General features: G+C 48.1%; 1 protein-coding gene across 1 annotated transcript; it reads right to left on the bottom strand.

The window, feature by feature from the left end:
- Positions 1-10,007: 10,007 nt before the first annotated feature.
- Positions 10,008-14,269, bottom strand: CDK3 (cyclin dependent kinase 3). The gene is made up of 7 exons (XM_058852469.1): positions 14,142-14,269; positions 13,159-13,236; positions 12,694-12,814; positions 12,036-12,206; positions 11,512-11,613; positions 10,716-10,919; positions 10,008-10,329 (listed from the first exon to the last, which is right to left on the bottom strand). The coding sequence occupies exons 1-7, from the start codon at positions 14,267-14,269 to the stop codon at positions 10,204-10,206; spliced, it is 930 nt and encodes a 309-aa protein (XP_058708452.1). The 3' UTR covers positions 10,008-10,203.
- Between the last annotated feature and the right edge of the window lie 893 nt (positions 14,270-15,162).

The following is a 15,162-nucleotide window of genomic DNA, read 5'->3' as shown; positions in this document are numbered from 1 at the left end:
GAGATGTGCCCAGGCTCTGTCCCAAGCTCTGTCCCAGGCTCTGCAGGGTCTCTGGTTATTGTCAGGCCTATGGCTGCTGTTTGTGGCCATTTCAGCTGCCATGATCAACACTGGGCAATTTGTTGGTTTACAATCGGGAAAACCATTGCACACAGCCTGGAGCATCCACTCCCAGCCCGTTTCCTTTGGCAGAACACTGCTGGTCTGGACCAGCAGCAAGGCCCTGGAGCTGGGCTGTCACAAACCAGGAGAGAAACTCTGCCCAACAGCCCTTGAAGCACAGGAGCATGTCCAGGTGAGGATCCTGTCACAGGGCAACTCAGGATCCCTGCAGTCCCCAGAAAACCTCAGGTCACAGCTCCCCACAGCAGCCTTGCTGTGCCTGGCTCTGCTCCCCTCAGCTGGCTGAAAGCAGGAGCATCCATCAGCAATGGAACTGTTGCCTTTCCTTCAGCTCAGCTCAGCCCAGCAGGTGAGTGTGGTGCCAGCCTTCCTCACCCTGCTCTGTGGGGTGATTAATGGTTTGGGGAGTACTCTGTAACTACAAAACTTGGAGTTCTGGTAATTAGGCAGGCAGATAATAATTTTGAACAAAACTGCATGGCAGGAGGGATTTACCTGGGGTTGGGTGAAGTCAAGAGATGATTTAGGTGGCTGAGCAGTTTAGTCTAGTCTGAAAAACACCCACAAAAATCCTTTTGCTTGCTACCAAGGGCCCCTTATCTGCAGAAAGTAGCTCATGTCATGTCCTGATGTGTCCATAGGAAGCACCACTCAGCCATGGGGCTCTCCCCAGAGCCTTGCTGTCTGCAGGGTTCTGAGCCACTCAGGGGGAGCCTGGTAGGACTTTTCCTCCTTTCTCTGGCACAGGGTGATGGTGCTGCACTGTGAGCAGTTCATTCCCAGAGCAGTTATTTCCACACAGCTGCTGTTTGTTCCCTTTGCTGGCAGTGGAGTTGGTAAACTGAAATGTTTAAAGTTAAGTCAGTTGCTTCAGTTTTGGGTTAAGTTTGCTCTAGTGTTTTATTTATGTTTCTGGACTGGATGAATGTCCTTGGTATTTATTTTTACTGCAGATCTTTTAAAAACAAAACAAAATGGAAACTCTTCTGCAAACAGTGTGTCTGGTACAACATGAGCATTGTTTGCATAGAGCAAACAGCGGAGCATTGACTTTACAACATGTATGCAAAAGCAGGGAAATGATTCCCACAGCATAATTCATCCATGACTCCATGGATTCATCCACAAATACGTGCCTCCAAGCTGGCTGTCACCACACAGAGGCCATAAGATGCAGGAGCACAGCTGTCAGGTTGTGCTGAAATTGTTTTTTTGGGATTGCAGTTACTAGGAGAGCACACGTGTGCACGTGCGAGAAAAACAGGAGTGCGGAAGTTTGGCTTCCATAAATTAGATCTGTCTTTTGAGTATTTAAATAAGTAGAACATAACTCTGAAATAGCATGTGGCAAATCCTAATGGAAGGCAACCCCTCACTGAGACATCACTGGGCTGCAGAACCATCAGCCCCTCATTCCACCACTGAAATTCACCAAAAACCGAGTAAAATAAAACTCCTTAACACCAATGTCGTGTTAAGAGGAGCCATCATTTATTACAGAATAAGCTCCACCTAGCGTGCACACCATTCTCTACAAGTGCCTTGCTTATACACAGTCACCACATGCATATTGTAAGTGCCCATTACCATAAAACCCTCCCCATGCTCCCAGGTTCAGGTTTTTTTATAGCCTTGTTTTGGCTGTAGCTGCATTCCTAAGCCAGATGTTTTAGGAATTCAATAGGTCCTTGCTGAGAAAGCAGCTACTGCATACCCCGTTTCTTTTTGCTAAAAGAACAAAGAGCAGAAATTGGAATAACCCTTTTGGTATCAATTCTCCCTTTTGAAACACCTCAAATCCCTTAAGGCCATTTGATAAGTTCCAACTCGATTTCTATCTCTAGTCACCTATATTCCCATACAATTATGTCTGATCATTTTGCAAACATAACCAATAGCAATGCTGATAATTATTACAATGACAATCGCAATTACAATGGTTTCCAGTATTCCAGCCAGCCTTCCTTTCAGGGACCATGACACTGTTCCTTGAAGAATTTTATTGAACCAATTAGTTTCAGGATAGCATTGCTATCCTCAGCAACTGGCCACATTTAGTGGTCTTTGGAGATCTTCGTTACATTTGGGATGTGCACACAACAATGTTCTCTATCCAGTTTTAAATGTTCACAACCCCCTTGGGCCAGCAATAGATCTAAGGTCATTCTGTTTTGTAATGTCAGATTATCATAATGAATCACCACTGACAGATTTATAGGGGTAATTTCCCAAGGAATAGGTTCCCCTGCTGAATTTGGGATAGGGAGGCAGGCTGTACTACTGTACAGATTGTGCATCTTACCAAACCTAATTCAAATCAATATTAACTTTTCCTCAACACCTCCACCTAAAGATAAAATAATTCCCATAAATATTAGTCTATACATTTCTTTGCTCATTTACAGATGTCGTCAACATTTTCAGCTGCAAGGGTCCGGTGTTTTCCACTGTCTGCTCTGAGTCAGGAGACCTCTGAATTCAGGTGCAATGTGTCCAGGAGGTAATTCCTTTCACAGCTGGTCTTGTAGTCAACTGAACCAGATAAGGTCCTTTCCACTGCTCCTGAAGTGGCTCAGGTTTCCAGATCTGGATGTGTATGTGATCCCCAGGCTGAAATGAGTGAACTGGAGTGTCTAGGGTAAGAGGTTCTGAGAGAATGACAAACCATTTTTTGTCCATTCAAGGGTTTCCCCATTAAACTTAAATATTGTTCTATTTCCTGATTCCAGATTTTCTCCTCAGATCCAGGGAAAGTTGAAGCAGAATATGATCTCCCAAACACCAGTTCATATTGGCTCACTTTCAGGTTGGTTTGGGGCTGTACTCTAACTCATAGCACAATAGGAAAACACAACACCTGTGGCCATTTTAAGAAAGCTTCCTGACACATTTTGCCAATCTGTCTCTTTAAAGTTTGATTCATTCACTCAGCCCTTCTGCTAGATTGCAGTCTCCATGGATTATGTAAATGCCAACTGATTACTAAATTGCTGTAACACTTCAGATATAAAATGGGGTGCCCTATCAGATTACATCCCAATAGGAACTCCAAACCTGGGTATGATCTCTTTGAGGAGTACCTTGGTGACTTCCCTGGCCTTGTTGGTGCAGCAGAGGAAAACTTCTGGCCACCTGGAAAAGGTGTCCAGCAAATAATACCAAGAGATAACTGTATCACTGTTGGTGTGGTAGCTCAGGAAAAACAATCTGCCAGTAATCCCTGGGGGTGTTTCCTCTTTTAGTGATCCATGGAGGCAGTCTTTTTGAATTCAAAGGATTATTTTTAAGATATATCAGGCATTTTTCTGTAAGAGATTTGACACTTTTTGTCATAGGCACACTGGTATCTGAGTCCTTGGACCAGTCACCATAGCTCTGATTCCCCAGTGGGTCTGCTGGTATTTGTCCTTGACAATCTGCAACCATCACTGGTGGCAGGACTATGATCTGGTTGTTGGGAGTTAGTAGCCATCCACCCTCTCTGTTCAGGGCTTTTAGGTAAGTAGCTAATTTTACATCTGCCTAACTATATCCAGGGCTAACTTCTGGGAGTGAAACAGCTTTCTTAGGTATTAATGCCAGGATGCCTTGTTGTGCAACCTCTTGTGCAGATTTATCTGCAAGTCTGTTTCCAACAAGAACATGGGAATCCCCATACTGGTGTGCCCTGCAGTTTAGCACAGACACTTCTCTGAGTGGCATCAAGGAAGGACAGTATTTCTTGTGTATATTAATCAGAGATCCCTGTGCTGTTAATAGACCTCCTTCCTTCCATATGGTTCCATGGGCATGAGCAATAAAAAAGCATATTTCAAGTCAGTCCATATGTTTGCTCTTCCTCCTGCTGCTGATTCCAGGGCTCTTCACAGCACTGTGAACTCTGCCTTTTGAGCTGAGGTGTCCATGGACAGTGGTGCAGCCTCTGTTACCTTGGTTGGAATTACTATGGCATAGCCAGCTTTTTATTCTCCATCTTGCACCAAGCCACTTCCTTCTGTAAAGAACTCTGGATCTTCAGCTGGTGCATCTTGTAGGTCTGGTCAGCTTACATAAACTTGCTCAACTATGTACAGGTGATTGAGGGTCTGCTGTTCTCCTTGCATTGGGATGTTCAGGACTTGGGCTGGATTTCCCACTGCGGTTACTTTCAGCTCCACATCCTCTTGCTCCACTAGGACAGTCTGATATTTCAGCATACAGCTTGGGGAAAGCCAATGCCCTCCTTTTTGGCAAAACACAATGGTTATGGTGTGTGAAGTGTACACTACTATCTTTTGTCCCAAAGTCAATTTCCTGGCCTCTTGGATGAGAACAGTCACTGCTACAGCTTGCAGGCATCTGGACCATCCCTGGCTGACTTTGTCCAGTTGTTTTGAAGAACACCCCACAGGCCTCTTGAAGTCTTTACCTTCTGAGCCAGAGGAGCCTTCCAAGGATGAGGTGCTGTCATTCCTGCCCAAAAAGCTCAAAGGGCTTTGTTAAGTCTGGAAGTCCTAAGGCAGGTGCAGACATCAGGGCCATCTTTAGGTTACAGAACACGTGTTCACTCTTAGGAATCAAAATCGAAAGTCCTTCCAGGGCCTCCTTTAGAAGCTCAATGATTTGACCAAAAGTCCATAATTTTAAACCCACAATCTACACCATCCAGCCATAGCCAGGGATACTGTTAAATCTCAGGCAATTGTAGGTTAGGGTACTTGGCAGGTGGCCTCTTTTCTGTCTGTTCCAAATTTCCACTGTCCTGGTATCATTTCAAACCCTAGGTAGGTAACTTGCTGCCTCATTACTTGAGCTTTTTCTTAAAATACTTCATAACTTCCTTGGCCTAGGAAATTTAGAAGACTGATACACATTTCCATGCACTTTTCATTAGTTTCAGTTGCTAGTAAGATATCATCAACATACTGCAGGACCAACCCTTCAGGGTTCTCCTTTTTCCAGGTCTCTAATTCTTTTGCTAGTTGGTTCCCAGAAATCATGGGACTATTTTTAAATCCTTGTGGTAACACAGTCCAGGTAAGCTGAGTCTTCCCACCAGTCTGAGGATTTTCCCATTCAAAGGCAAAATTGCTCTGGCTTTGCTTATCAAGAGGTATGCAAAAGAAGGCATCCTTCAAACCTAACACTGTAAACCATTGGTGATATTCTATAAGGGATGTTAACAGGGTAAAGGGATTGGCTACAACAGGAAATATTTGATTGATTGCTCGTAGTACCAACCTGTACTTATTCATCTCAGGCTTTTTAACTGGCAAAATGTTCTGGCTTTCATTCTATCAATAATCCAAATTCCCTGAAATTTTCAATTAGACTCATGACTCCCCTCCTAGCTACTAATTTTAAAGGTTATTTTTTCTGCTTTACTGGTTTTGGTCCAGGTTTTAGGGTAACTCTTACAGGTTGAGCTTGTTTGGAATGGTCTGGAGTTCCACTGATCCAAATCAAGGGTGTTTTACTGCATTTTTTGTTGTTTCTATTCCTCCAGAATTGTCTGGTTCCAGTATTCCCTGTAACATAAAGGTCCTTGCCTCGATGGCTTTAGTCTCAGATACCAATAATTGCATTTCTCTGTCTTTAAACAAAATCCATGCCTGCAATATAGCAGGTCTCTTCCTAGCAGGGGAACTGGACATTCAAGCATATATAAACATTGGTGTGTTTGCCAAATTTAAAGTTAATGGGGTTCAATAATGTTTGTTTTTCTTCTTTCCCTGTTGCACCAACAACGTTTACAGTTTCTTGGTTTAATTTTCCATGATTTGTATTTAATACCGAGTAAGTAGCCCCAGTGTCTATTAAAAAGTCAATTTTCTCTTTTCCCCCAGCCCAGGGGGTTTAGCTGGGGTTTTCACTCCCGGTTCCCGTCATTCCTGATGGAGGGTTAGCTCGGTTACCTTGGGCCCTTTCAGGTTTTTGGGGCATTCCCGTTTCCAGTGCCCAAGTCCTCGGCAATAGGCGCACTGGTTCGGCTGCAGCCCCCCGCGGGCAGAGCCCCTCTCGCTCCTGCGGTTAAAAAGCGCTCTCTGCAGGGCTGCGCTCAGCATTGCATCCCTACATCTTTCTCTTCTGTTTCTTTCCACCTCCCGTTTCTTTTCTCTCTCCTCCCTTTCCATTTCCCATTTCTTTTTTCTCTCCTCCCATTCCATTTCCCGTCTCTTTTCTTTCTGCTCCTTCTCCTTTTCTCTCTCCCGGATCTTGTTTTCTTCCTCTTCTCCCCTATTATTAAAAGCTATCCAGGCCACTTGTAAGAGTTCTCCTAGGTCACGAGACTCTGCTGCCTCCAGCTTTTGTAACTTCTTTCTAATATCTGGGGCTGAGTTCCCTATGAAAATGGAAGCCAGCTGTACAGCTTCCTCTGGTTTTTCTGGATCAATATTAGTGTATCTCCTGGCAGTTGCCCTTAGGCGTTCCACAAATGCAGTTGGAGTCTCATGCGGTTCTTGTTTCACCTCATAAAGTTTAGACCAATTGATTGCCTTTGGCATTGCATGTCTAAAGCCAAATAATATCCACTGTTGATATTGTTCCAGAAAAACCCTCCCCTCCGTTGTGTTAGGGTCCCAACAGGGGTCCTGGGAGGGAAAATGCTCTTCCAGAGTTCCTGGTAATTCACCTGCTGTACCTATCCTGTCCACCTCTTTCCTAGCAGTCCTGAGCACCATCTTTCTTTCTGTGGAGTCCAATAGAGTATATAACAGAACTTGTATAAGCCCCCAGTCAGGGTTCTGTGTCTTGAGAATGGTTTCAAATACTCTAGATACTCTCTCTGGATCTTCTCTGTAGGGCCCTGCCAGTCTCATCCATGCCTCGAGATCGACTGGGGAGAAAGGTACCTTCACCACTATCAGGCTGTGAGATCCCACTCCTGCCCAGAGCTGAGCTCTGGCCTCCTGCTTATCCCCCTCCAGCTTTCTCGCCTCCTGCTCCCCTACCTCCTGCTTCTTCACCTCTTGCTCCCCTACCTTCTGCTTTCTTACCTCCTGCTCCCCTACCTCCTGCTCCCCTACCTCCTGCTCTCTCACCTCCTGCTCCCCTATGTCCTGCTCTGTCACCTCCTGCTTCCCTACCTCCTGCTCTGTCACCTCCTGCTTCCCTACCTCCTGCTCTCTCATCTCCTGCTCCCCTATCTCCTGCTTTCTCACCTCCTGCTCACCCTGGGTTCTCCCCACCACTGGACTTGAAATTAACTCTTGCCTCCCCCCTGACTGCTCATCCCCTCCTTGTGCATCCCCCTTATCAGGCACACCCCAATTCTCTATACCCCTGTCTCCTGCACCTGGTGCCTCTAGCATTTCTACATCATCCTCCTCCCATCGGCTGTGGCATTTCAAACAGTGGTGCCCAATACTACAAGAGGAACAAGATCTCTTTGGTCTCCTATCCTTTTCCCTTTCCTTTCCAAAAGCTAACATGAGAGGGCTTGATAGGCTGGGTAGGCACCCCCTTTGTAATTCCAGATGGTCTCTTAAAGTAAAGAACAGATCTACATACGGCATCTCACTCCACTTCTCCTCTCTTCTACAAAACAGCCTCAGCTCTAACAGGGTGTGATAATCTAAGGTGCCGTTCTCCGGCCACTTCGCCTGATTGTCCAGTTTATATAGTGGCCACAAGTGGTTACAATATTGGATTAGTCTGGATTTCAGTAGCGAGTCTCCCCCTATCTTTTCCCAGTGGTTCAATATACATTTCAACGGGGAGTTTGGGGTATCATTTCCCACTCTAGTTTTAGAACAGACTGCCCCCATACTCAATAATACAAGTATATAACAACGGCTGGAAAGCGAACACAACGATTACCTGGGCGCGGGGAGCCCAAGGCTCTGGGCTGCAGCGGGCGGGTGACGCTGCCCAGGCGGCTGGAGCAGGCAAGAACCCGCCGAGCCGGGCCCGGGCTGCTGTGCTGCGAGTCTGTTGGGTTTCTTCTCCCTCCTCCTCCTCCCCGAGCCAAGGTGACGGCGGGGGAATGGCTGAGCTGCAGTTGGGGGTGTCCCTGCCCTCCCGCCCGCTCCCACTCGTGCCGGGAATCCTGCGCGCACTGGCACGAGAGGGCGCTTCGCATCCACAATTGTATTTCAGCCGCGCACGCAGAAAACAAATCGGGAATCGATAGCACACACCCCCGATTGCTTGAAACCCCAACTGTCAGTTAAGTTTCAACACTCTTCCAGCAAAAGAGCTTTATATCACAGGCGTCCCAGTGCTGATTTTGCAGGCCGGCAAACTGAAATCAACACACAACCCACTCACATGCACACTGCCAGAGACCAGAAAGAATTCAGAGTATCTAAGTGAACTCCACCACAAAAGCAGGTACAGCAACGCTTTGGCTCCGGTGTTATGAACCTGTTTTTTTTTCTCCTCGACCAGCTACAACACTGAGTTTCCTGCTTCAGGGGAACTCCTCAGAGGGAACTCAAATCCCCTAGTCCTGAGGGACTGGAAGCCCCAGTAGTCCTGGGGGACTCGAAGCCCCGCACAGTGAGCTTTCCCAGGGACTCAAACCCCGTTGGGCGACTCAAACCCCTCACCAGTAACTCTGTGAGGGGATTTGTACCCCTCGTCAATAACCTCAAATAAACAATTTAAATGATGCCTTTACTCACCCCAGGGATCTTGCCTCGAGCCCCTGACGGTCTGAGGCCGAGGTTCTCCCCGACAGCCCCTCGGTGCCAGCTGGAGATCTGTCGACTGCAGATCCGTAGAGGCTCAGAGGTGAGCTCCCATCTGGGCGGCCAATAACTGTCACCAAAATTGACCAAAAAGCAAGTAAAATAAAACCCCTTAACACCAAGGTAGCGTTAAGAAGTTATCACAGGCCTGGTGCACGGGGGATAAGCTCCATCTGGTGTGCACACGATTCACTACAAGCATGTGGCTTATATACAGTCACCGTGTGTGTATTATAATTGTTCATTACCATAAAACCTTCCCCATGTTCCTAGGTTCTGTTTTTTCTAGAATCTTGTTTTGGCTATAGCTGCATTCCTAAGGCAGATGTCTTCCCCTTATCTTCCTTCTGTCCTTGATGAGAAAGCAGCTCCTGCATACCCTGTTTCTTTGCTAAACACATGCAGACGCAGCAGAAATTGGATTAACACTTTTGGTACCAGGTCCACAACAGGACTGAGAGCACATCTCTGTACCTGCCAAGGATTTGGGCTAGAAAGGGTAAGAGTGCAGAAGATGAAGAAGGGGGAAAGGCTCTTTGGAAAAAAGGACCAGCCAGGCTGTCCTGCATTACCAGCCTTCTGAGCTTTGCCAAAACAATGAACACCAAGGTTTCTGAACAAATGACAAGTATTTATTTTATACAGAAGAAAAAGAAATTAAGAGGTCAACACCACACCAAGTGTCAGAGACAATCTCCCAAACCTTTGAACAGCAAAAATATTTCCAAGTCAATAAAGCAAAGGAAACAGCATTACATCTGGAATGATGATGGAAATCCAGTGGTTTAGCTGCTGCCTGTTTCCAGTCATATGCAGTAAGTGCTTTATCCTAACTGGATCTGCTTTATGCTAACTGGATCTTTTGGCTTCTTGGTCCCAGCTAAGGCACAAACTGACACTTGATAGTGCTCTTCAGCTTATGAAAGAGCAGGATGTCAGCTCTGTTAAACAGCTCAGCCTAAACAGCTTGTCCAGTGCTGAGAAGCCTGGCTGATAACAGCAGCAAAGCGCTGAGCAGTGAAGCATCCCCCCTTCCCTGGTGCTAGCAACGGCCACCAACAGACCCGGGGATGCTCCAGTGCTGGAGACAGAAATCACTGTGTGTTACCTTAGCTCACTAGTGGAAGGACAAACCTCAGAGAGATGCTCTCTTCTCTACATTTCAGTAGTTTATGCTGATAAATTACCCCCACCTTTTGTATATGACCTCTTCAAAACAGCTCTCCTGGCTGTAACCCAAACTTTCCCCCAACAACAGACTGAAAGTCTCTAAATGGCAAGAACGTCCCCTTCCAGGCTCCTCAGGAGAAGCAAGACCCTGGGTTCCAGCCAGGCCCCTGCTAAGTGCCCCAGACCAGATCTGCAGTGCTACCTGGAGGTGCAAGAGCTTGGGGAGAGCTGTGTCCTCTCATCTGCAGTCTCTCCACAGCACAGGTCGCTGTTCAGGGCTCCCAGCGTTTCTGCAGAGGAAGTACTGATGGTTGAGGGCTGCTTTGGCTGAGATGCGCTTGCTGGGATCATACAGGAGTAATTGCTGCCAAGAGAAAAACCCAACAGATTTAGGATTTTAAAAACTGGGTGATTAATTGCACCTGCACACAGCTGGGCCCAGGTGCAGATGTTGGTCCTGAATTTTCCTTCTCTGGGCTTCAGGAGTCACCCACAACTTTTTTTACTTTGGGGATTATGTTAGAAGAGTTCCTTAACTCCCAATGCAGTGGCTCCTAGAGGAACCTGCAATGACAGTCCTTCAGAGCAGGACGTATTCCATGATTTGGTGCTTCTGCAATGTCAGAGGTGAGCATTCAACCTAGATCAGCTAACACACTTCCAGATAATTAAATCTCAAATATCTCTATTCATTGCCCAGTTTAAAAACATCCTGTCCATGCCCAGGCCCTGTTCTAAGCCCTCACTCACTGTCAGTAAGTCTCTCCCATCTCGATCTAAATTTGGAACAATGTCCTTCATCTCCTTCCTTGGCCACCGAGGAAAGCTGCCCTTGTAGTCAGGGAGCTGGGTCACACCAGGCCAGGTCACCTCGGTGGGAGTGCCCAGGGTGCGAAAGATCTGGAAGAGCTGGTCGATCTCAGAGTCCCCTGGAAACAGGGCCTTCCTGGTCATCTGGGGGAAGAAAAGAAAAAGCCAGTTCCCACCTTTCCATCAGTTGTGTTCACTATTTCATGCTGCAAGCAACCTTCTATCCCAACAGATGCAAACAGCTGCACAGACCAAGGCAGTTACAATGCAGGGATTCTGCCAGGCAGTGGTTGGGAACATCACAGGTGTCTGACTGCTTGTTCCCACTCTTGGCTAGCTCACTCCTACCTGCCCTGCAGCCCAGGGACTTGGGAATGAGGCAAAGTGCTATTATACTGCAGAGCTAACCAGAGCTCTTCCAAGGGACATATGGACCCCTAGGAGATCCATAGCCATGCCACGGGAGTGCTTATTCTCTGCAGCCCACCATGGGGTCATCTCCTCCCAGGGTCAAAATGCTGCAGCAATAAGGCTGAAGTTACCCCTTTTGTAAGGAGAGGCATCATGTTCCAATGTACTTAGAACCTGAAGCCTTCTGCCCCCAGGGTGGTATATTTCCTGCTGAGATAAGGACCAGTTAACCCTTAACACAGTATCCCAGATGCTCTGTATCTCATCCCTCCTTCCCACTGCAGCTGCCTCCTCTGGCTCATGAAAGAGATTAAACCCATCCTACCATTTCTGCAAAGATGCAGCCAATGCTCCAGATATCCACAGGGGTCGAGTAGTATCTGCATCCCAGCAGTATCTCGGGGGCTCGGTACCACAGAGTCACCACCTGGAAAGGAACCAACAAACAGGCTGTGTTTGGTTTCCCTGGATGAAACCAAAGGTGTGGGACCCTCCCTTCTCAGTTGTAATGTGGTGACTGTACAAATCAGAGCATGCTAAGGCCTTGCTGAATTTATAGACACTTTAGTGCCTGCAAGGTTGGGATTAATGGAACATTCTTCAACAACACACTCTGGAACTATTAAATGTTCCAGACTCTACACAGGGTTGTGGAGAGAAGGTGGGAGCCCAGCTGGCAGCCAGGCTCTGGTAGTCAGCACCCCTTGTGGGGACATGGAGGTCCCTCAGCTGCAGGTGAGCTTAAGCCATTCCTGGCATGGCTGTGCCTCTGTTATGGACGAGCAATTTGTGCTGCTGCTGTTCACCCACTCTGGATTGTGCACCCCACTCAGGGAGCCTTGACACTACCTCATGAGTGTATGTGCGCAGGGGGACCCCAAAAGCTCTTGCCAGTCCAAAATCAGCCAGCTTGATTGCTCCTGCTTCGTTAATGAGCAAGTTCTGTGGCTTCAAGTCCCTGTGGATGACCCTGTGCGAGTGGCAGAAGCTCACACCCTGCAGCATCTGGAAAAGGTAGTTCTAAGGAGAGAAGACATTTCAGATAAAGCCATGATGAAAACACTTTGAAGTCTGGATTGTGTGAACCAACACACTTTGGATCACTTAGAGATCTGAATGGGAAGAAAGCCCTTGTTACAGTGCAACATCAGGCTTATGGGCCACTACTCAGAGATACACACAAACTGCTGCCATGCCACATGGGGACAGAGAAACCCTAATCCAGGCAATGTCAGTCCCTTCCACCCAGGCATTACTGTCTACAGAGGCAATGAGCAACAGATCTCTCCTTTGTTCTGCAGCGAGATGGGCTGGAGAGCCCAGAAACAGCTGAGAAATAAACATTTCTGAGCAATAGTGCCAAGAGGGTTTCCCAGCTGAAATGTTTGAGATCTGGGAGGCTGAGAAATCATTTCCAGGCCCAGTCTGAGATGGCTCTGCCCGGCAGAAGGCAACATGGATAGATATGTTGTCTGCCCTGCCTGTTGGCATTCCTTCCACACTGTACCTTGACCAAGCTTAAAGGAAGCTCTCCAGCTTGGCATGAGTCCATGTACTTCTTCAGGTCCTGATTCAGATACTCAAACACTATATAGAGCTTCTTCTGGCTGTGTATGACATCTAGGAGCCTGTAAAAGAAGTACAGGCTCTCCCTTCAATATCTGCTCCAGACCTCTGTAAATACCCAAACATCCCTCCTCCCACACATGCCTATGCTCTGTTGGCCCTCTGGAGAAGAGAGGGGCAGTTTAAGGGCAGAATCTAGAATGGGGCAGCAGCAGCAGTGTGTTGCTGAAGTGGCAGACCCATGAGGTATTGCTGAAAGCCAGAGAAGTGCATGGGATTCCTGCATTTACAGGTGTATTTTGCTTCTGCCTGTGCAGCTGGGGAAGGAAAGAAAAACCCCTTGCTGCCTGCTCCTGGAGCAGGAGCTCATGGATGAGCTGGTGGGGAGGGTGCATCCAGGTCTTACCTGACTATGTTAGGGTGCTTCAGCTCCTTCAGCAGTGAGATTTCTCGTATTGCAGTGCTGGGGACACCCTCTGACTCCCTGTGGCAGAGACAGGCTGTAGTGCGCTCCATAACCCAGGGGGATCCCACAGCCCAATGGGGTTCTGAGTCCCTTCCTTCTTCCACTGTACCAAGGGAGCATTTGAGTTTGGAGCAGTGGCTGGGATGGGCTGGGGTGAGGCAGGGGGAAATGGAGTTGTGGGCAAGGAGAGGATGACCTAGACATGCAAGCCTTTGGGCAGAGCTTGATTGGAAGCACCTAAGGGTACATTCAGAGGACCAATTATATATTAAATATGTAGGTCTTTCTTTTTGGAGGTGGGGGAAAATTAAAGCTCTTTTCCCCTCAGGCAGCTACCTCCCCCACCCTGAGGGGCCACCATGGGGTGCAGCCCCAGCATATCGGCTCCCAGTCCACACAGATACCCCTCACTGTGCACACAGCTCAGACCCCACCCAGGGGAACAACAATAAGCTTTTACCTGCTCAGTCCCACCCTGGAGGGCTGAGGGTGACCCTGCCCAACACCCACAGCACAGCCCTGAGGGAGACACCACCTCACAACATAGCAGCTGCTTCCCCCTGCCCTGTGCCATGGACCTGGGGCCAAGTGGTGCTGGGTCAGGCCCTAAACACTTGCACTCAAAGATCTTGAACTTCTGGCTCAGCAATGGGTTAAATCAGCCCATTTTTAGGCCACCTGGAAGTTGGAGTCTTCCCTGTGGAAGTGTGGAGTCTTTCTTGCCATGCCCATGAGACATGGAGCCCCCAAGCTCTCCAGACAACATTCCCTTTGCCTCTGCTTTTCCTTGTGCCACAATATATAAGATTATTTTAATCCTAGAGACACCTTTTTCCCCCTCATGTCAGGATTTTTTGTGCCTCTCGCACCATACGGGGCATAGGCCTGGCACCATGGCCGGACCAGGGCTTTGCTCCACTCACGCGTCCAGGCGGATCTTCTTGAGGGCCACCAGCTGCCCCGTGCGCTTGTTGCGAGCCTTGTACACCACGCCATAGGTGCCCTCCCCAATCTTCTCCACCTTCTGGAACGACTCCTGGATGGCCTCCATGGGGCTGCCTCAGCCTGGCAATGGCAGCGGGGGTGGCTGGCACCGCGCTCTGAGGGGAGAAAAAAAGGCGGGAAACAAAAAGGTGAATGTGGAGAAAGCGTTTGAGCCCCCCAAGTGTTCCCTGAGGTTCTGCCGGGGTCTGGGTCCCACCTTGCTGCTCCCTCAGCCTTGAGGGACCCCTCAGGGACCTGCCTGGGGCAGCTGTGAGTGGACAGGGAGGCCTGGTGGGGCCTGGGGTGTCTGGGGAGCTTCAGGTGGACAGAGCCACACAGAAGCCACCCAGGGCTGGTTGTTCTGCTGCCCAGGTTGTGCAGTCTGCTGGCTACAGACAAAAATTGAGGAAAATTGATGTAAAGAGGCACTTTGGGGCCTGGGGAAGAGCAGCATGAACTACACAGGGCCAGGGGAAGCTCTCCCTCTCCATCTGCACAGTGCTGGGCATCAGTGGAGTGATTTAGTTCATAATTATGGCTCCCTGGGACATGCTGAGGGCAAACACCCAGAAGACATGTCTTTTTTATTGGTTTTTTGGTTGTTTTGTTTTTTTTGTGGGGGGGGTTGGTTTTTTTGGTTTTGGTTTTGTTGTGGTTGTTGAGGTGGTTTTGGGTTTTGTGGGGGTTTTTTTTGGTTGGTTTTGGTTTTATTTGTCTTTTGGGTTGGTTTTTTTTTCTCCTTTTATTTTGTCTTGCACAATTGTCCCTTGAACCTCCCCAGCATGGGCTATGCTGCTAGGTCAGCCCTTCAGGAGATGTCCTTGAGGGGGACAAGGTTAATCATTGACTTAATAGCTGACAGAAGACAAGATTAAAATAATCTTATGTATTGTGGCACCAGGAAAGGCAGAGGCAAAGGGAATTTTATGTGGAGGACTTGGGGGCCCCATGTCTCTGGAC

The sequence above is a fragment of the Poecile atricapillus genome, chromosome 17 (genome assembly GCF_030490865.1).
Source record: "Poecile atricapillus isolate bPoeAtr1 chromosome 17, bPoeAtr1.hap1, whole genome shotgun sequence".
Lineage (NCBI taxonomy): Eukaryota > Metazoa > Chordata > Aves > Passeriformes > Paridae > Poecile > Poecile atricapillus.
This window is presented reverse-complemented; position numbering and strand designations above follow the sequence as displayed.